This window comes from Daucus carota, chromosome 7, assembly GCF_001625215.2.
Source record: "Daucus carota subsp. sativus chromosome 7, DH1 v3.0, whole genome shotgun sequence".
NCBI classification, from domain to species: Eukaryota; Viridiplantae; Streptophyta; class Magnoliopsida; order Apiales; family Apiaceae; genus Daucus; species Daucus carota.
This window is the reverse complement of record NC_030387.2, coordinates 28,247,944-28,269,417: the sequence shown is the minus strand read 5'-3', so window position 1 is coordinate 28,269,417 and position 21,474 is coordinate 28,247,944. Positions and strand designations below refer to the sequence as shown.

Sequence of the window (21,474 nt, the reverse complement as noted above, 5' to 3'; positions counted from 1 at the left end):
GATGTGGAATATAAGAATGATTCTCTCTAATCACGCACCTTTCACCCACTAGTGGGCACATTTAAAATAGTGCCATCAACGTACAAATTAAAATTGTTCAGTACAATATATGTCCTATTGCTTTATTTATGTAAATTTATAGTTACGCGTCATGCTTGTATTTATTTTTCTTTCATGACGCTGCATAAGAAAATAACAGGTTTTTTAAATATATTGTAGCCAAGGAAAAGTTGTTGTTCCCCAGTATAATGTCAACGGCATTCTTCTGTTTAAAAGCAGCCAAACTGCTGGATGAAATTATCATATCCATTTCCTAAAAGTCTCTAGTCTCAGCCACCATAGAGAATTGTAACTTTTTTAGAAGAGTAGTGAAGAGGAGAATAGAGAAAGATGAAGCTCGTGTGGTCACCCGAAACCTCTGCAAAAGCTTATCTCGACACCATCAAGGCGGTAAGTTATTCTGTAATATCATCGTCTTGCACCAATTTATTATATATGGCATCTCGGCATCTATTCGTCGTTGTTAGATTACTCCCTCTGCGAGCAAGATGTTAAAATATACTAATATTAACACTTTGAGGGTCGGTTTAAGAGAACTGTCTCTGCAAGCAAGATGTTAGAATACAGTATGATTCTTGTTAGTTCTGTTTATAATATTTTGAGATTTGAGGAGAACTCATCAGTGAAATGACATATGTTTATGTGAAATCGTCATACGATAAATTATCAGTTCTTTTGAGTTTATAACTCTAGAAAGAAAGACTTATTAGTCAGATCATGATTTTGGATACATGTCAGATCATCGGTTCTACTGTGCGTTATATATAGTATAAATTAAACAGCTCTAATTTATTATGTTTTTTTTTTGCAGTGCAAACTTGTGTCAGGATCTGGGGAGGCAGAGTTGATATCAGCCATGGCAGGTGGATGGAACCCTAAACTAATAGCAGAGGCTTGGTCATATGGAAACTCAATCACAACAAGTATAGGTCTGGCCATAGCTGCTAATCACTTGGGTGCACGACACGTGTGCATAGTACCCGATGAACAGTCAAGACTAGCCTACACAGCAGCCATGCAGAGCAAAGGCAGTGCTGAGTATCTGCCTGAAATAGCAGTGGGAAAGGCTGAGGAGGTGGTGGAGGAGCTGACGGGGATCGAATTTCTGGTTGTGGATGGCCAGCGCAAGGAGTTCTGCAGGGTGGTCAGGGCTTCTAAGCTGAGCCACCGTGGTGCAGTGTTGGTGTGTAGAAATTGTAGTCTATGTAACATGGCTGGGTTCAGGTGGAGTAGGGTTCTTAGCAACGCAACACGTGTGGTTCGATCACTGATTGTTCCGGTTGGAAAGGGTTTAGATATTGCTTATGTTTCGAGTACTGGTGGGAGCAAGAAGGGTCAGAGGCGTTGGATTGTGCACGTCGATCGGAAATCAGGCGAGGAGCATGTGTTCCGGGGATGAGAGGATTGAATTTAGTTCGTTTTTGTTTTCTTGCTGATCACTTGTACAGACTATTAACATTTTTGATAGCTAGCTAGAATTGCAGTTTCTTCATTAGCGAATATCATGAATTAGTATTACATAATAAAAAATCTTGTACATACCGATGAAACATAACATAAAATTCATTTGAGACTGTTCTCTAACACCTTAAGATTTTGGATGGATTAATTCACAACATAATTGGGGCCGTTAGGGCAAGTTTAAAAAAATGACTTCTTGCTTAAACTAGAAAAGTTAAGCGGAAGTGAGAAGTAAATAAGTGAATAAAGTGTTTGGAAAAGAAACAGAAGCTGAGAGAGAAGTTAGGATTCTCAGCTTCTTAAAAGTGCTTCTACTTCTTTACACAAACGGTCAAGAAAAGTAGAAGCCGGAAGCAGAAACTACTCCAGGCAAACAAATAGGCCAAATATCATAATTTTTTATGGCAGTCTCAAATTCGACTTTCAGCTATCCTAATATAAAAAATTAAATTTCGAGTGAAAAGAGTTTTGACTAAGGCCGTAAAAGAACCAAGCCGAGCTGAGCTGTGTTTTATCGACTTCGAGTCGAGTCTTTTCGTACTGAGTCGAGCCAAACTCTATAAACTTGTCGGTTTTTTTCCGGTACAATCTCGAGTTCATTATAAACCGAGTCGAGTTCAAGTTTTTAACAAACCAAACCGAATCGAGCCGAAGCGAGCCGATCAATAAAATTTCTATTTTCTTCAAATTTCAAAAATTGACTTTGTCTATTTAGTACACAATTTAAAATTAAAAAAATTGATTACAAAATTGAAAATAAAAGAGGTAAAACTAAAGTCTAAAACATATATTGAAGTCTAAAATTAATTATTTTTTAATGAATATTTTTTATCGAGTCGAGTTTTGATCGAGCGAGTTTGAGTATTTAACGAGTCGAGTTGAGTCGAACAACTAAAAAACTCGATTCGACTCGTTAAGTTTATCGAATATTATTGATTGTTCGAACTCCAGCTCGTTAACGAGTTGAGGAGCATGTGGATCGGAAATCAGGCGTTGGATTGTGCACGTCGATCAGAAATCAGGCGAGGAGCATGTGTTCCGGGGATGAGAGGATTGAATTTAATTAGTTTTTGTTTTCTTGCTCATCACTTGTGCAGAATATTAACATTTTTGCTAGCTAGCTAGAATTGCAGTTTCTTTATCAGCGAAGATCGTGAATTAGTATTACAAATATAAAACCTTGTACAGATGGCGTTAAAATAGAGTATAAGATCTATTTGGAATCTTCCTTTAAACATATTAAGATTTTAAATAAACCAGTTCTCAACATTATATCATAACTCTGGTTTGGACCGATGCGAGCGAGCTTGGAAACATGCATGTTATATTTTTCGTTTGGTTGAGTTTGAAACTAAATGTACAACTTAACTTTGCCGACATCACGAACTAAATATTAGTATTTAATAATTTTGTCTAATTAAATATGATTTCGCCTTCTTTAGTTGAATTCTGTTATTGTTGGTGGATTGAAAACACGTCCTCTAAAGCAAACACTATGATCTCACCGGTTTTGATTTCAACAGAATTAGTTTCTGACCCGCATCTTTTAGCTGAGCCTTCAAACAAGACAACGTCATTTTGAAGAACAATATTTGCATTCTTGAAGCCAACATACCCAACATATCCATGGTCTGTTACTTTGACACCAGTATTGAATTACAACATGACACATATCTAAATGTCCAAATTTATTGAACATGCAGACGGAAATGGCCTAGTTTCTAATAAATAAATAATATACTTTCATAACAAAAATTATAAATTATAATCATTTCCTCTACAACAAAACAGGATATTTACGACGGAAATTAAGCCTAAAATCTATCGTAAATAATTTCCGTCGTAAATGTCTGTTTTGTTGTAGTGGTCAATGTAGCATGGCTGGGTTCCGGTGGAGTAGGGTTGTTAGTAGCGCAACACACGTCGTTCGATCATCGATTGTTCCAGTTGGAAAGCTCAGGGTCGTTGGATTGTGCACATCGATCGGAAATCGGGGGAGGAGCATGTGTTCTGGGGATGAGAGGATTGAGTTCGTACGTGTTTTCTTGCTGAAAACTTGCAGGTTGTTCAGGTTATTTTTTGACAGGAATTTTGAGAAAACAATAAAAACAAGATTGTCTAATGAATTTGATTTTGGCTTCTTCAGTTGAGTTCTGATACTGTTGGTGGATTGAAAACGTCCTATAAAGTAACTATGTGATCTCACCCGTTACGATTTCAACAGAATTGGTTTCTGACCCGCATCTTTTTGCTGAGCCTTTGACAAAGGCAACGTCATTTTGAACAACAATGTTCGAGAGAAACACATCAAAAGAATTTGTCATGACAGCACTCGTCTCCATATGATTTGTCGTCTAAAATTTTTTGCATTCTAGCTATTCTCGATTTATATTAAACTTTTTAATAAATTCATAAAAAATATTTTAACAATTATATTCTGATTTGACTAATAATTATTTCTGCGATTATTTCTCATTCCCAATTTCTTCAACCATACTTAAAACATATCAATTTCAAAACCTTTTTTTTTTTACACGATTTCAAAACCATTTTTATTTTTTATCAATTTAGTTTAAAAAAATTTATTTACAACGTGAACTTTGTCTCAGTTTGTTCGAAAGATTTTATAAAAGCATTAATTTTCCTCTCAAATCCTCAAAATCATAAATCGGCCGACGATGCCAAAGCGACCCACCAACGTAGCTTTACGCAAATGTTAACTTTTCTGTACTGCAAATACCAAACGTAACTTACCATAGTTAAGAAAGAAAAGAGGTCCCCAACCAAGAGATTGCAAAACTAACAGAAACCTACTGTTCTCTTTCTTTATTTGGTACAACATTGACTGTCTATAATCAAATAACACACACAAACCATATATATCAAGTAAAATACAATATGTCTAAGAGGAAATCAGAATGATGATCCTGCAGCTTCTCATCATATTCGTATGCGTGTGCGAAAACATCACCTGGCGTTTTTAAAGAAGATGTACTTCATTCAATATTTATCCTGACGACCTTTTTTGTTTTGCCCCCATTTTGATCCCTCTTGGTTTCATTATGAGGCCTCCTCGTACTGAAACTTTCTCCAGTATCGCCAAATGGATGATTAGTACCCTGACCTGCCTGGGTTATCTGACGACTGCCGCCAACCCCTGCATCATTTTTGTCTCACAATGTTAAACCCAGTTCATGCTGTTGAGCCATCAGGCAAGAGAGACAACAGAATGTGAACTAGTCAAAAGACGTCACTACCACTGCTGTTTAAAACGAAAGAATTTTTTTAGAAAAATGAATGCTTGATGACTGCATTTTCGGCACAAATAGCACACTCGACAGATCAGGAATGTATAGTGTGCCAATTATAATTAGTTACAAGTGTAGAATGGCCAGGAAAATTCATCTGATTCCTTCAAGGAGGATGATGGCAGTCTCTTAATTAATACTAGTTAAATCAGAGCAATCAGACACGTATAATATCTCAAGAGCCGCACCAAGGTTCAGACATCACCCATCACATTTAGAAACTTTTAAACATGTCAAAAACTCCTGCACCACTGATAGTCTTCCATCTATGATTTGTGAGCGCGCTATCCTCTCTACTCTATGTTTCTACTATATTTCTACTGGAATTTGGAATCGTTTACTTCTACACTATTTAAGGATGGAGAACTAGCATTTCAGTATCCTTGCCACCTTTAAATGACAATTCCATATACAAATAACGTGTCTAGAAAATTTTAGTCGTTGAAATATTCCCTCATGGACATTGTCATTAAGTAAATACAGTTATTTATCATTACCCAACCACAAAACCAGTAGTAATATTATAATAAAAAAGAAGACATAACGCTTAGTGTAAATATATTTACCTGAATCTCCAAAGTGAATGGATCCATCAGTCCATCCAGGAAAATGCTTTTCCACATTTCCTCTCCAAGCATCTTCAAAACCAGTCAGTTCATCTGCGAAAATAACAAAAACTAATTTAAATCTCCGATAATTAATCAAACATAAAAAAGGCAATATACAAATCAAGAAGGCAAAGCTACCTTCCTCTAGATTATGCAAAGTTTGCATTGTGTCCACCTTCCCATCAGAATCAATCTTCCTTAAAAGAGAATGATCCTGTAGATATTAGCACAGCTGAAATTTTCAGAAATTTTCATACCTACATTTTCACAGATACAGCACTCTTATATGTTTTTCCTTAAAAGTTTACTCCTCTTCCATATTTAGAATGAAATTCTAAATGCAGTTCATGTAGCTAGGTACTCAAATGACACAAAAAGTACTTGGAAAATAAATTTCTGTAAAGGTATTCACAAGTTTCATTCTTGATACCACAACCACATGTGTTCACACAAGATAATGTAGGCCGGTCTCAGTTTTAAATGAAGCCAAGAATCACACAGTCCATGCTTTTATTAAACATGTACATAAGATGATCATTCAAGAGTTTTACCCTATCATGTAATCCTCTAGAGATCCTATGTGAGGCTTGACCGGTTGTTTTATCAGCTTGCTTGCTTTCCTCCAACAATGCCTATTTTCCAAAAAAGAAACACATAATCAATTACAAGATAGATCCTGACAAAAAAAAAATACAAGATAGATCCATTTCACTTCTTTCTATTGATATAGAAGTAAAAGAAACCACATAGATTTAGCAAAAAAAAAAAAAGGATATAAAAAGAAACCACATAACATATTTTATTGCAATGAAAGAATGTTGAAGTATCTCACCCCGTCCTTCCCTTTCCTTCTTGACGTTGTAGCTGTGAAATAAGTTCCATCTACACCACCATATGTCACTTTCTGGAAGCTAAAACTTCGATTTTGAGGTTCTGCTCGTTCAACCTTGTTATAGTTAGTCCTATGGGATACATTCTCGCTTTCTTTCTCTGCTAGATGAAAACACCAATCAAAAAGTCCGTAATGATAAACAGTACACAGATGCACCTAGTCGCCTATCAAATTTCAGAACAATGCTCGAGTGATCTTAAAGGAAGGATCCAAGTACCATTATCTTCATCATCAGGGTGCTCAACAATAGGGTCTTTATTCGAACAATCTCCGTCTGAAGCTTCAGATCTTTCATTCTTACCATCTTTATCCTGATCACCATCTCCCTCTTGTTCTCCTTCATCCTCACTATCTAGTTCCTTAATAACAGGTCCTTTCATTTCACTAACTTGTGACGAATTACCAAACTGACCAGCAGTACCAAACATTCCAGACCCGGATATACTACCAAATGGACGAGTAAAAAAGGGATCATCAAACGGATCCCTTCCACCAAACAAGCTAGGCATCGTACTTCTACGAGCCCGAAACTCATCAAACAGATTACCCGTCTTCATCTTATCATCAGTATTCTCTTGATCTCTCTGCATCTCTACACACCAACGCAATCCCACATAATTAAAAACGAACTCAAAAGTACAAACTTAAAGGTACCCTTAACTACTGAACAAAAAAAGCAGCAGTGAAATGCACAAACTAATTAATTTCAGCATCCTCCATATTAAAAAAGCCCAAACATAATCAAAAGATACTAGCTTGATATATTAGACAAGAAACAGATATATATAGCAAAACAGAAAAAAAATCTAATATCTTTACAAGAAGTGAATAAAGCACTAGACATCTGTAATTACAACAAATATTAAAGCACCAACACAAAACATAAACATTTTAAAGCTCTAACACCATAATTCATCACATTCTCTAGTTTGTCTTCACAATCTTTACATTAATAAGTCATTATGATTAATACAAAATTATAGATACAATGATAACAAACAAAGAATAAAGTTTGCATTGAGCAATTAAAGAAGAAGATGCAGAAAGATGATACCTTTGTGCAAGGAGAGTTGTTTGTTTGGACGGTGGTGTATGCAGAGCACAAATTTAAGAATGTCTAAGGCCAGGTTTTTCAAGACGGAAGAAGGCTCTGGAGAACCCAGGAAACTGGCCCATATAACTGGTTTTTAATTTTAAAGTTCTTTTTTTTAATATATATTTTTCTTTTATATTTTTAATCTAGATGGCTCTTTTTTAAGTTCAGTTTCTTATTTTACTTATTCTTCAAATTTAAAATTTATTATTTATAATTTAATTTTAAACATTATTTATTATTTTTGGATGACATAATTTTTTTCAGGGATAATTCTATGAAAATAAATTGAAATTTGATTAAATCCTATATTTTTTTTTGAAAATGATTAAATCCTATATTTGAATATATACGCTTACAAATTTAACTTTTATATTTTTTTTATATATTATTTATTGATAAATATCTTTCTAATTTTAATATATGATAATGTATTTTTTTAATTAATTTTAATTCATATTTTATATTTTTCCATTCCTTTTGTCTTGAAATACATACATAAAATTAGAATTAAAAATTCATAACTCCTTTGGGAATTTGATTTTTATTTGAAATCCTGAATTTGATTAAATAATATATTTGAATACATTGGAATTGAATTTCGTATAAATGAGAACGATAATACTAGTATAGAGTTAAGAATTTCAAATGATGCAATCATGTCGTGTCATTTGTTATTGGAGACTGATTCTCTTCTTAGTCCATGCTTTGGAAAAACTCAAAAACATGTTTATAACCAGCTAGAAATTGGCAATCTTCTGGATGAATGTCTTGGTATCCTCGACCCATAGATGATATTGTAGTACTGTTTGTTAGAAGGCAAGCGAACAAGTGTGGCTTGCATTCGTGTTTGGTTAATACTTAATAGCGTCACTGGTTTTATGAATTCTCCATATATATGAGTTGTTGGAAACCTTATTGTATGACTTTTCTGGTTTGTAATGAAGTTTATCTTGATATACTGCATTTAGCAATCATGCTTTTGTTTGGTAACACGAACATAAAACACTTTTTCTACATGATTCTGATTACTGTTATGTCCTTCACTTGTTTGACTTAGTTTTCTGTGTATACTTAATCCTTTGCGCCCGTTAATTAATTTTGCATTCAATACAGTCCATCTTGTTTTTCATATAATGATTACGTTATTAAATATTTATTTAATAAAAAACACTAAATTTTGTGCAATTCTAAAAGTTTATTCATTTACAAAACAAAATAATTTTTATAGTAAAGATTTTAATTTCGTATATTCTTTAATAAATAAATATTTGATTTTCTTTGATACCTTTTATGTTTGAGAATAAAAATAAAGTTAAGAATTTAAGTTAATTTTACTGAAAATGATTATGATGAATATTTAAAGAGTAATATTTAAATTGATATAAGAGAATTATAAATTTATATATAAACTTCAAATTAGTCGTAAAAAAATTATACGGGTAGGAAGAATTTTTTTGTTTCTAATTTGCGTGAAAGACACGGCGAAAAATATAAAATCAACAACAACAAAACATAGAAAATAAAAACAATATAATAAAAGTAAAAATTTATCGTAAAAGTATATCAAAATTTATGTTACAATGGACAAGTAAAAATCCCTTTTATTACATTTTCCGCATGTTCTCGACGATTTACCTTAAAAAAGTTAATTGTTGTAATTAAAAGAAATAATAAAAAATTGGGTAATTAGTTTATAAAATATTCTTGTATTAAAATTTTGACCATTTAACACTAAAACTTTTCAAAACAACTGAAATATCTCATGGAGAATGAGATATATGGCTGCCTCGTGAGTACATAACCTGGTTAAAGGTGTATTAGATTCATGGTCAACCAGCGCTAAAAGTTAGGTCTTATATTTAATGACAGGTAAGATATTAGAAGGTTAGCAAAGTAATTTCTGATTACTGCACAAAGTAAAATTTTACTGCATTTAGCAATACCCAACAAAAGTTAGTCTCTTATTTTTTAGGAAAAATTCCATATTTTGGGTTTTTTCTAAACCACATTGGCATAAGAGAGACCAATAGATTTGTAAATGGATTATAATAAACACCAAGAGACTTTTGTAGACATTGATGAACTTCTTGAAAATTGAATTCAGATCTCTATATCATATAGAAACCTGCATTACACCACCTCTGGCTTCTTCACTGAGGTGGGTGAACTCGATTTCACGATCCAATTAGCCAGAAAGCATGAGAGCGTGATCCGAGACATGAGCTTGATTGCCCTGTGTAGCAAATGTCACTAGTCACTGCCACTACTGTCATTATGCCAAATGCAACAATCAGATTCGCGTTGAGTGGAAATTAATGGTACACATGCAATTAAATCAATGTTAATCAGAAGCAGTAAAACATAATCTAGGACTTCAAAAAAAAGCTATAGAAATTAAAATCAAAAGAGAGGGCATGACCAATGTACTTACAGTACTATTTATCGAATATGCTGACTGTTGAATCATTCTGTGCCATTTCCCTGCAATATCTTTGATTAGTAAGCTCAAAAGAAGTTGTGAAATGTTAAGATCCACCTTACTCAATCTCACATTTAAGCAAAAAAATCAAGATATATCAAGAACATATGTAGTAGAAATAATAGGGATGAATTAGATGCACTTGGCAATATTTTTCCAGGAATTTAAAGAACATTCACTTGTTTGTTCTTAGTTATGCATGGTTGATCAAATATACCAAATACATACGGAATATGTTGAATCTTGAACCATTCTGGCCCTCTCCCCTTCCTACATTTTTCTTGAAGAATAGGACAGCGATGTATATCCAGGTAATGAAGGCTGTGTGATTCGTTAAACGTGGGTAAGCTCCTCAAATTCTTACAGTTCCGAATATAAAGAGTTACTAGACATGGAAGCGTTGCTAGTAAGTCTGGGAGATCTTCCACTCCATCAAAATTAATTATATGCAGTTCAGTCAAGGCAGGGAAGGTGGAGGAAAGACTTTCATCAAGTTTCTCTGCAGGAAGTATAGACTTTACATTTCTCCAGCCATACAGAGTAAGTGAGGTTAGGCTAATAAAGGATATCACGGAAGAAGAAAAGGACCATGGAAATTCATCTAATTCCTCGGAGAAGGGACCTAGTGTCAGTCTTACAAGTGTGGACCTCATACTTCGGACAAATGCCCAGTCTGACAGCGAGGGACAGCTCCCAATCGTAAGATCGTTTACCTTACATGACCCTTCAACTACATCAATCCTTGTTAGATCAGGGCAGTTAACCACTTCTAATTCCTCAAGAGCGTCACCAAGGGTCAGGCATGTCAATCCTTGGTAGTCATTTAGGTGCAAAGTTGTCAAAGACATAGAATTGTTTCTCAAGAGCTCGTCCAGTGCAGAAAGCCTATTTGACGATGAAGAAGAGCCTCCTCTGGCACGGATATTCCAGAGTAGTAGACACGTGAGAGAGTTAACATTTCCGCTCATTGTTTCTAGTATCATACTGTTGAACAGATTTGTGATTTCCAACTTCTTTAAAGATGGAAAACAAATCCTTGGGATCCTTGTCAATGTTGGACAATTCCGGATGCATAACTCCTCAAGTATAGGAAATACTAGCAGGCTTTCACGCCCTGTACTCGTAAATGGTTCAAGCCATTCTTTTAGCTTTGGCAAATTCAACAGAAGGAGTTTTTTCATTGATGGATACATTGTTGTAACTTCTTGAGTTGTCCCTGGTACACTGGAATCGCTACTAATTCCACCTAGAACTTCATAGAAATCAGTCCCGATAACCTTGATATTAGATAACCCAATTATCTTCATCTCTCTCAGTTTAGGAAGGTGACCTAGTGGCAATAGGGTTTCACATCTTGTGCAATTTTTGAATGTGATTTTCACCAAGTTTATCATCACTGTAATCCATGATGCATATTTTTGCCCCTTAAAGTAGTCAATCGTCAATTCTTTCAGATTTCTGTGGGGTTTTAATCCTTCCATCACATCTTCATCTTTGTATCCCCTGTCTTCCCTTTCATCATCATTGTTACTCCAATTTAAGAGCAAATGCTCAATATTAAACTTTGTATCAAGCTTTGCATTGCTTGCTTCTTCCATATTTTCAACGTCACTAAGGCCATAGAGGTCAAGCTTACCTCTAAGGTTGTTTAACCCTCCCAATTGTCCAACGAGGCAATTTTGATCTCGACTAGCAACAAAATGAGGCAGCGTTTGTAGACAAGTTAGCCTCTGTATCCCGACAAACATGCATCTTGTTCTATGACTCTTTTTCATATATTTATTCTCGATGACAAGATGTCTCAAATTAATCAAGTTGCAAAAGTTTTTGGGAAGCTCTTCCAGATTCCAAACTCTCAAAGTCTGCAGGTTGTATAGTTCTGTGATGTAGCTAGGCAATCTGTAATGGAAACAAGAGATATCAAGATGTTTAAGATACTTCACCTTCCGCAATGAACTTGGCAACTCGCTAGTTACATTATTAGCATTCAAAATCAAAACAGTCAAGTGTTTGAGACAAGGTAATATGTCACTAACTACACGAACCCCTGAATATAGTACTTGTGCTCTCAAAAAATTACTCTTAAGAATGGCTGGTCTTATATTCGAGACCCCTTTATCAAGCCTAACGTAAATTGGCTTTAAAGTATGGTCTAGCTCATGTCCTCCCATCAGAGTTGTAGAGTGATGTTTGGATAGATCTGTCGCAAGATCATGTACTAGATCATGCATCTTGCAAGTGGTGATGTTTCCATATTTATCCCTTTGAACATCTTGCAACAAAGAATTCCACAACAGAATGTTGAAGTACTCATTACCAACATCTTCCATGAGCACATTGCTATCTTTGGGAGGCAATAGGAGTCCTAATGCCATCCATGTTTGTACTAGTTGATCTTTATAAATTTTTGAATCCTTTGGCATAGTAGAGCAAAATGCAAAGCATTTTTTTAGAGAGGAATAGGGTAAATTGTCGTAAGATAACCTCAAGGAAGATAATACACCTTTAGATTTCCATATTTCACTATTCTCTATCAGCAACCACTCCTGTTCAGACTTCTTTGAGTGCAACAAACCCCCTAGTGTTTTTATTGCCAGAGGCAGGCCACCACACCTCTCCACCATTCTTCTCCCCAAGCCCGCAAATGTCTCTGTTTCCAAAACTCCTCCTTGGGAAAATGCTCTTTGCTTGAACAAGGCCCAACTACATTCGTCTGAAAGTTTTTCCAGCTGATAAGAAACAAGACATTGCATGGCGTCAATGACTTCTTGTTTGCGAGTAGTAACTAAGATATTGCTTCCTCTAGCCCCACCAACTGCAAGCAAAGAATTCCTCAAGTTATCCCACACTTCTGGTTTCTCATTCCAGACATCATCTAGTACTAGTAAAAACTTTTCGCCCTTCAAATACATCTGCAATTTTTTTATTAGTCCTTCCGTATTTTCCAACTCAGAAGTGGCTGAAGTAAGTGATACCACCATTTGATTCAGTATATTCATGAAATCAAAATCATAAGATACAGTAACCCACATTCTCTTTGAAAACATTTTAATCACATTACTCGTATTGTAAACCATACGAGCAAGCTTGACCTCCCATCCCCGCTACAGCAACAACTTGTAAATCCTGATCATGTTTCTTGCATACAATTTGGACTATATATGATAAATCTTTATCTCTTCCGACAATTTGTGACTCGTCTTCAAAGGGTGGGGTATGGCGGATCTCTCTGTGATGCACACTATAACTTAAATGCTCTACTGGCTTAAGTCCAATATCTCCCGCATATTTGCAAATTTTGTCAAAAGAAGCATGAATAGACTTAATATTGTGAGCCACCTTGAAATGATATAATAAGGTGTTTTTAGAAGGAATAAACAAGTCCCTTACCTTATGACGATCCTCCACTTTTCTTCGAGTAGCTTCATATGCAAGTTGATCCATAAAAGCCTCAGCTACATGAGCCACAGCTTCAAGTTTGCTGAACCAGTTTTTCACAGAAGACATAGTTAGTATTTTGGCAGCAGCATCCGACAAGAGAGCATCAATGGATTCCAGCCTTTCGCGCAGAGTGATAAGATCATCGTGAAGATTCCAAGCCTGAATAATTTCCTCAGTTGCAAGTGAAGCAAGCTTGCGAACCAGTGCGCTAGCCAGATCAAAAAATGTTCTTGATCTGTTAACAGAATTTGGGTCTAATGAAGCTGTAATAAAGTTTGAGCTTTAAAAGTCAATCTATGTGAACGGGTCCTGCAAGTTGTTAGTTTAGGTAGGATGTAAGAATTTGATATCATATTTTGGAACACACAGACACAGGTGTTTGGTTTTCTTTGAGCCACCTTATCTTAAATTTAAGTAAAACAAAATTGTGTTTGTACACTGATTGAAAATGATACTTATAATTAAAATAAAATCCCCAATTTTTTTGAATAACTTATTTTTCCTACTTTTTCTCCCTTAATTCACTGTTAATTAAAATAAATATATTTCAAGCTAGAATAGGAGTTGTAGTGAAATATTATATATATCAGAGATAGCACGCAATTCAAGTAGAGAAAAAATATTTTGGTTGCTCTAGCATTTTTCAAAGAAAAAAATACTCTACAAAGAATACCAGATGCTGAGGACTTGAGCATGTTTGCAAAAAATATGTTTTGGGTGTTCCACCATTTTTTAAAAAAATTACTCTATAAAAAATGCCAGAGATACTGAGGGTTTAAGCGTGTCTGAAACGTAACTGAAAGAATTTAATCTTATGTGAATTCCTCTGAGATTTCATCTGAAGCTTACTTTTTTTTTTATGGAAGCATACTTCTTTCCCATCATACAAAATTTTTCCTGTTCACCTGGAAGTGCCCTCATCAACTAAATTACTTAAATGCCTGATCATCAGATTACCTGACCAAAATCTCCCCCTCCATGTCACCTAGCAAGCCCTTACTGGTTTTATACTTATAAAATCCCAAAAATAAGAAAACAATGTAACTATCCCAGGATTATAATCCTTTTAAACAAACATGGCCCAAATCCTTAGCGTCTTCAAGTTGCAGATTCCTCAACAGCTACGCATCAACAATTCTCATATCCATATCAACCATGCTGAAATCCAATAATCCCCATCCAAGGAAGTTACCAACTGTTTACGGAGTTCAGTTACGTGTTAATTTTGGCTGACAGAACAGTATTTCATTATAATGGAGTTCTATGTAGTAGTAGTCCGTTAAATACATATGACAAATTAAATGCTCTTTCATATTTGTAAACTTTCACTATATTGGAGTTCTATGTAGTAGTAGTCTGTTATATGCATTTGATCAGATTAAATGCTCTTTCATATTTGTAAACTTAAAGCAAGTCCACTAAAAATTTAAAGCACACTGATCATTAGAGCCACTAAATTCATGAGTCATGACAAAAGGATTTATATTGTATTGATGCTGGGAGTGCTAACTGGAACTGGTTCGAGTGACTAGGGATGGGCATTAATCCCGACCCGCCCGATCCCGACCCGATCCCCGCACCGAATGGTGCGGGGATTCGGGGATTTTTTCGGGTACGGGCCGGGGAACGGGGATGACTTTGAAAAAAAATCGGGGATCGGGTCGGGTACGGTTTTTCACATTCCCCCGGCCCGATCCCCGAACCCCGACCCGATTTTCCCCGATTGTCGACCCGATTATTATATTATATATTATATATTATATAAATATATACATATATATTATAATCATTTATTAACATGTTTATATACCTCTTTAGGTCAACTTCAGTCATGGATTTTCACATGTTTATAATCATTTATTAACATGTTTATATATCTCTTTAATATAATTAAATTTATTGAAATAAATTTTAATATTTATTTCTATTAATATAAGTCTTAAAACTAAAAAGGTCATAATTAAATCATTGAAGATATGTTTATTAAAATGATTAGGTATTAATTAGACATATTAGAAACTAATCGTAATTATAAATTTAAATATTTAAATAGAAATTTTAACTTAAATTAAAAATCCCCGAATCACCGCGGGTATCCCTGAATCCCGATCGGGCCGGGGATGGGGATCGAAAAATAATCCCCGATGGGGATCGGGCCGGGGATGGGGATTGACTTTGGATTCGGGGATCGGGGCCGGGTATAGCAATCCCCGACGCGAAGGGGCCCGATGCCCATCCCTAGTTCGAGTATATGCTAAATTCACTTTGATCTGGTGGAAGTCGCCTGCCAGATAGTCGGAAACAGAACACCTGACAATTTTAGCTATGCCAAATTACTGGTACTTTTTCTGAAATTCATTTTCAGTTTATTTGCCACCAGTAAGCTATTGAGGTACTCTCTTTTGTGATTATGCTGTCTATTTATTTCCAGAATAGAAAGTTGACGGAACCAGTTTTGGATTAGAAGAATCACAACATGAAAGTATCTTTGCCTCTTCTAAGTGACAGACAGTAGTTAATATATTGGTCCACAATTTAAAGTATAATCAGTTTTCCTAAAGACATTACATTATTACAAGGCAGTCCTTTTTCCTCGACAAGTCGTGGTAGCACACAACAAAAGTAAAGTAAATAAAAAGATGATCAGGTGGAATAAGAAGTATTCTATGTGTATATAGGTTCAGTACAAATTTGGATTACATAAAAGTCAGAACCAAATGTTATGCAGATTTTTATGTTAGTGTTCTGCAATTTTAATCTATAAAACATTTATTCCAATTCTTACGGTTCTAGCATTGTCAAATTCAGTGGAAACTGGAGAACTTATTCACACAAGGCCTGAGAAATTAATATAGAAACAGAGGGCATTCTACATGCACTTACAACATTATTATTACATAATGTACGGTGTCGACAATTCTGTGCCACTCTCACTGCAATACCTTAATGCTAGCAGGAATGTAACATAAAACAGGATGAAATTGAGAGATTTAGATGCACTTTTACCATTCTATATGTGGAATATGTTGAATCTTGAACCATTCTGATCCACCCTCCTTCCTGCATCTTTCTTGGAGAACAGGACATCCGGATATCTCCAGGTATTGAAGGCTACTAGATTCATCAAATGTGGGTAAACTACGCAAATTCCCACAACTGAAAATACGCAGGTCTCTGAGACATGGAAGCTTTGCTAGAGATTCTGGGAGAGCTTTCACTCCTTTGAAGTCTTGTATAATCAATTCAGTCAAGGCAGGGAAGGTAGAGGAGAGACGGTCGCCAATCTTCCCTGAAGGCAGTATTGACTTTACATTTCGCCAACCATACAGATTTAGTTCTATTAGGTTGGGAAAGGGAATTACAGCAGCAGCAGCAGAAGAGAATGGCCATGGAAATTCTTCTAGTTCCGCCAAGAATGGACCTAATACCAATTGTACAAGTGTGGAACTCATACTTTGGACAAATACCCACTCTGAAAGAGAAGGGCAACTCGCAATCCTTAAATATTTAAGACCAACTGAGTCTTTGGCTACACTGATAGTAGCTAGCTGAGGGCAATAACACACTTCTAATTGCTGAAGAGCGACGCCAAGGGTCAGACATGTCAAGGCCTCACATTGATGTATGTCTAAAGATCTTAGAGACAGAGAATTGTTTGTTAAAAGCTTGTTACTAATACTGTCCAGATTTGGAGGAGGAGGAGAAGAAGACTCTTCTTTTCCATCACTAATACGCACTAGTCTGAGATACCTGAGAGAACTAACAGTTCGGCTCACTGATTCAAGTATCATGTTGCTGCTGTCCAAATCAGAGATTACCAATTCCTTTAGGAACGTAAAACAATTCCTTGGGATCCTTCTCAAATTCGGACAATTCAGGATTACTAAAATCTCAATCTTAGGAAATACTAGAAGAGCTCTTTGGTCTTCACTGCCTGAACTCACAACTGGTTCTAGCCATTCTTCAAGCTTTGGCAAATCCTGCAATATGAGTTCGGTCAGTGATGGATACATTGTCGTAACTGTTTCTGGGGCTCCACTTTCACTGAACTCAGTGCCACTGCTTCCTACGCCTCCCCAAATATCGCTTCCTATAACCTTGACATTTTCCATACTGCTTATCTTTATCTTCCTCAATTTGGGAAGGTGACCAAGTGGTGGAAATTCTTCACATCTTTCAGAATCTATTACTGTAATTTCCACCAAATTTCTCATCATTATAATCCATGATGCAAACTTTTTCCCCTCAAAGTTAACAATCTTCAACTTTTTAAGATTTACATGAGGTTTCAATCCTTCCATCACATCCTCGTCGTTGTATTTTCTGTCTTCCTGATCATCTTTGATGCTTCTCCATTCCAACAATAAACGATGAATATATGACTTTCTACATAGTCTTGCTGCACTTGCTTCTTCCCTATTCATGACATCACTAAGCCCGTAGAGGCTAAGTTTTCCTCTAAGATTATTCAGCCCTCCCAACTTTCCCAAAAGACAATTTTGATCTCGACTCACCACAAAATGAGGCAGAGTTTGCAGACAAGTTAACTTCTCTATCCCGGTAAACATGCAACTTGGAGGGTCGCCATTTTTATCCGTGATGACAAGATGTCTCAAGTTAATTAAATTGCAAAACTTTTTTGGAAGCTCTTCTAGATTTCCAACTCTCAACGTCTGCAAGTTGTAGAATTCTGTGATGTGATTCGGCAATTTACCATGGAAGCAAGAAATATCCAGATGTTTAAGATATTTCATCTTGTGCAGCGAACTTGGCAACAGATAAGTAACTTCATCATTGTTTACAACCAAAGCAGTCAAGTGTTTTAGGTAAGGTAACACGTTACCAAGGATGCGAGCCCCCACATATAACATCTGCACTCCCTCAAAGTTTCTCCTCATATTGGCTGGTTTTGTACCTGAATACCCTTCATCAAGCCTCACGTATGTAGCCTTGGAATTATGGCTCAATACACCACTGTCATTCATAGTTGCAGAGTTATGTTTAGATACATCTAGTGCAAGATCATGCACCAGATCGTGCATCTTGTAATAAGTGATGTCTCCCAATTTATCTCTATCACCTTCTTGTAACAAAGAATTCCACAACAAAATGTTGAGGTACTCATTGCCTATATCTTCCATCAGCAAAGCGCTTCCTTTAGGAGGCAAGAGGAATCCTAATGCCATCCATATTTGAACTATATCATCCTTGTAAATTTTGGAAGTCTTAGGCACAATAGAACAATATGCAAAACAGCGTTTCAAAGACGTGGAAGGTAAATTATTATATGAAAACCTTAAGGCAGGCAATATCCTTTCTGATTTCCAGGTTTCACTGTCTTGGATCTGCAACCACTCTTGCTCAGACTTTTTTGTTCTCAGTACAGACGCCAGTGAGTTTATTGCAAGCGGCAGGCCACCACACCTTTCAACCATATGTCTTCCTAAAGCTGCAAATGCCTTCGTCTCTACAACTCCTCCTTGTGAAAATGCGCTTTTCTTGAACAATTCCCAGCTATCTTGCTCTGATAAATTGTCCAGCCGATAAGAAATAGGACATCTCATAGCATCAATAACTTTCTGGTTGCGAGTTGTAATTAAAATGCTGCTTCCTTTTGCACCACCAAATCCAAGCAATGAATTCATCAGTTCATCCCAGTTCTCTGGTTTCTCATTCCAAACATTATCTAGAACAAGAAGAAACTTTTTTCCCTTTAGCTTCTTTTGAAGCACATTAATGACCCCTTGGGCATTTCTGAACATGGAAGGCTTTGAAGTGAGTGATTCCACCATTTGATTTAAAATATTCATGAGATCAAAATCATGTGATACTGTAACCCAAATCTTATTTGGGAACATATTGACTACAATATCACTATTGAAAACCATACGAGCAAGAGTTGTCTTGCCCTGACCTCCCATCCCTATCACAGCAATGAGTCGAAGATTCTCTTGGTGATTTTTGCACACCATTTGGACTAAATATGATATATCCTTGTCTCTTCCAACTATTAGTGCCTTGTCCTGGAAGGGCGAAGTGTTGTTGCTCCCACTCGGTTGCACAGTTGTATTTAGATAGGCTACTGGCTGAAGCCCGAGATCATTCCCCCACTTCAAGATTTCTTTAAAGGAATCAAGAATAGATTTGATCTTATGAGCCATCTTAAAACGATGTAACATTGTGTTTTTAGATGGAACAAAAAAGTCTCGCTTCCTCTGATGATTTTCAACCTTTTGTCTAGTAACTTCGTACTCAAGTTCATTCATAAACACATTAGCTACATGAGCCACATCTTCAAGTTTGTTGAAAAACCTCTGAACAGTAGTCATGGTTAATTTCTTGGCAGAAGCATCCAACAAGAGATCATTAATGAATTCCAGTTTGCCACAGAGTTCTTCAAGATCTTCATGAACATTCCAAGCCCGAATCACTTCGTCAGCTGCAAGTGAAACAAGCCTGCTTATAAGTCCACTTGCAACATCAATTAAAATTGCTTCAGCCATTCTATTAATGTATTGTTTCAGGGAGATGATGGAAGTGAAATTTTCTTAGCAAAGTTATTATCCGAATGTTTGGTATTTGGTTAATTAATCTAAGGGTACCCCTGGATCTAAAAGTTCTGTTGGTCAACTTTGAGATTGGTATAAAAATGATTCTAAGGGGGGTGTATTCAATACTCACCATTGTCAACTAGCCTATTTAAACTCATGATTTCCATCTGTAGTCATTAGTATTTTCCTATGCAAGTGATTGGGATCTGACGAAGTCATTGTCAAGTCACAATGCATATGTGCAGTGGCTCCAGTTTTAGTTTAATGGAATGCTTCTACATCGAGGAGGCAAAAATAAGTAAACTATTTTCTTGCAGCAATTTTTTAGAACAGACTGTCTAATAAAGGAATCTACAAGGATGGACCTGTGTCAAGACTTGTATGATCTCTTGACTAATGTGCACCAGTACAGTAAAACAAATAAATTACTAAATAACTCAATGCTGCAGCATCAACAACAGCTTGCTCATCACAGCTTAGCATGTATATTCACAATCACAATGCATCTAGTCTTAGCATGTATTTTCACAATAACAATGTCTCAAGTTGATTAAGTTGCAAAACATTTCGGGCAGCTCTTCCAGACTCCAAATTCTCAACATCTGCAAGTTGTAGATTCCTCATAAGCTACGAGACTCATATCTAAACCAGCCACTCTCAAATCCACTAATCCCCATCCAAGGAAATCAAGTCTATTTTACTGCTTACTAGTTTAGTTACATGTTTCATAATTTCATTATTATTCTGAAATGCTATGTAGTAGTAGTCCGTTTAATACATATATGAACAGATAAAATGCCCTTTCATATTTGTAATTTTTTTTAAAGACCATGTTAATTTCACATGAACATCTGTTAAGTTCGAACCCAATTCAATTATTTCATTTTCAATAATTATTTTTAGGCCGGGTACATAGGTGTGAGGAATCCTGCCTGATTCTGGAGCTGGAGTAGTAATGCAAGTTTGCTATTATATTTGGTAGTTGCTTTTATAAACACAGCATAGCCATTTATTATTCTTTTACTTCAGGGCCGATGATTGATCTAGTAGATAAATTTTTATGCAAACATACAGTACAAGGACACAAAATGGTGGAAGAAGTGACAAGAACAGAACAGAAAACTAAGATCAACAAGAAATTCAATTCTTATTTCTGGCATTAATAAGATTATTGTCATTGTTTGAATTTTTCGGCATCATCAGTGTATCCCTCTTAATTTTCTTCCATTGTTCACCGGTAGATGGAAATCCATGACTGGTAAATGAATTAACAGCACATAACAGGAAACGTTTAAGGAACTGAAAGAGACAGCAGTATAGTTACAGGATGTTCTTGCATTTTCAGCTGCCAAGTTGGATCCACATAGCTTTAATATTTGATATATTAATGTTTTTGAGACGTAATATGCTTCGTGTGTGCCTTTCCTTTGCAGCAGGTCTTTCACTGTGCCCTGGTTAAAGCTAAAATATGGAACTAAACGCACAACTCATTAGCAGCAAGTCCACCAAAAATATAAAGCACATTGATCATTAGAGCCCCTATACTCATAAGTCATGACTAATGGATCTATATTGTGT

At 35.8% G+C, this 21,474-nt stretch overlaps 4 protein-coding genes across 7 annotated transcripts; 1 reads left to right on the top strand and 3 right to left on the bottom strand.

Annotated features, from left to right (window-relative positions):
- The first annotated feature begins 230 nt into the window (after nt 1-230).
- LOC108195496 (uncharacterized) lies at nt 231-1,635 on the top strand. The gene is made up of 2 exons (XM_017362459.2): nt 231-450; nt 872-1,635. The coding sequence occupies exons 1-2, from the start codon at nt 391-393 to the stop codon at nt 1,457-1,459; spliced, it is 648 nt and encodes a 215-aa protein (XP_017217948.1). The 5' UTR covers nt 231-390; the 3' UTR covers nt 1,460-1,635.
- A 2,623-nt stretch (nt 1,636-4,258) lies between these two features.
- LOC108194050 (uncharacterized) lies at nt 4,259-7,494 on the bottom strand. The gene is made up of 7 exons (XM_017360941.2): nt 7,384-7,494; nt 6,547-6,921; nt 6,270-6,430; nt 5,989-6,069; nt 5,576-5,651; nt 5,396-5,488; nt 4,259-4,678 (listed from the first exon to the last, which is right to left on the bottom strand). The coding sequence occupies exons 2-7, from the start codon at nt 6,917-6,919 to the stop codon at nt 4,518-4,520; spliced, it is 945 nt and encodes a 314-aa protein (XP_017216430.1). The 5' UTR covers nt 6,920-6,921; nt 7,384-7,494; the 3' UTR covers nt 4,259-4,517.
- Nucleotides 7,495-9,333: 1,839 nt separating this feature from the next.
- Nucleotides 9,334-13,729, bottom strand: LOC108193153 (putative disease resistance protein RGA3). Of its 4 annotated transcripts, none has more exons than XM_017359683.2 (3): nt 10,133-13,729; nt 9,857-9,906; nt 9,334-9,691 (listed from the first exon to the last, which is right to left on the bottom strand). In XM_017359683.2, the coding sequence occupies exons 1-2, from the start codon at nt 12,979-12,981 to the stop codon at nt 9,861-9,863; spliced, it is 2,895 nt and encodes a 964-aa protein (XP_017215172.1). In that variant the 5' UTR covers nt 12,982-13,729; the 3' UTR covers nt 9,334-9,691; nt 9,857-9,860. The 4 variants fall into 4 exon arrangements, 2 of the variants coding, with proteins under 2 accessions (XP_017215172.1, XP_063938278.1); XM_064082208.1 differs by having other exon boundaries at nt 9,334-9,688; XR_001801102.2 differs by having other exon boundaries at nt 9,857-13,729.
- Nucleotides 13,730-16,191: 2,462 nt separating this feature from the next.
- On the bottom strand, nt 16,192-20,505 carry LOC108194840 (putative disease resistance protein RGA4). The gene has a single exon (XM_017361777.2). It carries the CDS (start codon nt 19,846-19,848, stop codon nt 16,348-16,350), a length of 3,501 nt encoding a protein of 1,166 aa, XP_017217266.1. The 5' UTR covers nt 19,849-20,505; the 3' UTR covers nt 16,192-16,347.
- Nucleotides 20,506-21,474: the final 969 nt, after the last annotated feature.

Bases quoted from the DNA above. Each gene is read 5' to 3' on its own strand.
- LOC108193153 (XM_017359683.2), bottom strand. From the start codon at position 12,981: ATGGTTTACAATACGAGTAATGTGATTAAAATGTTTTCAAAGAGAATG. The intron at 9,907-10,132 runs GTATGTATTTGG...AAGATATTGCAG, and splicing joins TTCAAGATTCAACATATTCC to GGAAATGGCACAGAATGATT.
- LOC108194050 (XM_017360941.2), bottom strand. From the start codon at position 6,919: ATGCAGAGAGATCAAGAGAATACTGATGATAAGATGAAGACGGGTAAT. The intron at 6,070-6,269 runs GTGAGATACTTC...TTTGGAAAATAG, and splicing joins GAAGGAAAGGGAAGGACGGG to GCATTGTTGGAGGAAAGCAA. The intron at 4,679-5,395 runs GTAAATATATTT...AAAATGATGCAG, and splicing joins CATTCACTTTGGAGATTCAG to GGGTTGGCGGCAGTCGTCAG.
- LOC108194840 (XM_017361777.2), bottom strand. From the start codon at position 19,848: ATGGCTGAAGCAATTTTAATTGATGTTGCAAGTGGACTTATAAGCAGG.
- LOC108195496 (XM_017362459.2), top strand. From the start codon at position 391: ATGAAGCTCGTGTGGTCACCCGAAACCTCTGCAAAAGCTTATCTCGAC. The intron at 451-871 runs GTAAGTTATTCT...TTTTTTTTGCAG, and splicing joins ATCTCGACACCATCAAGGCG to TGCAAACTTGTGTCAGGATC.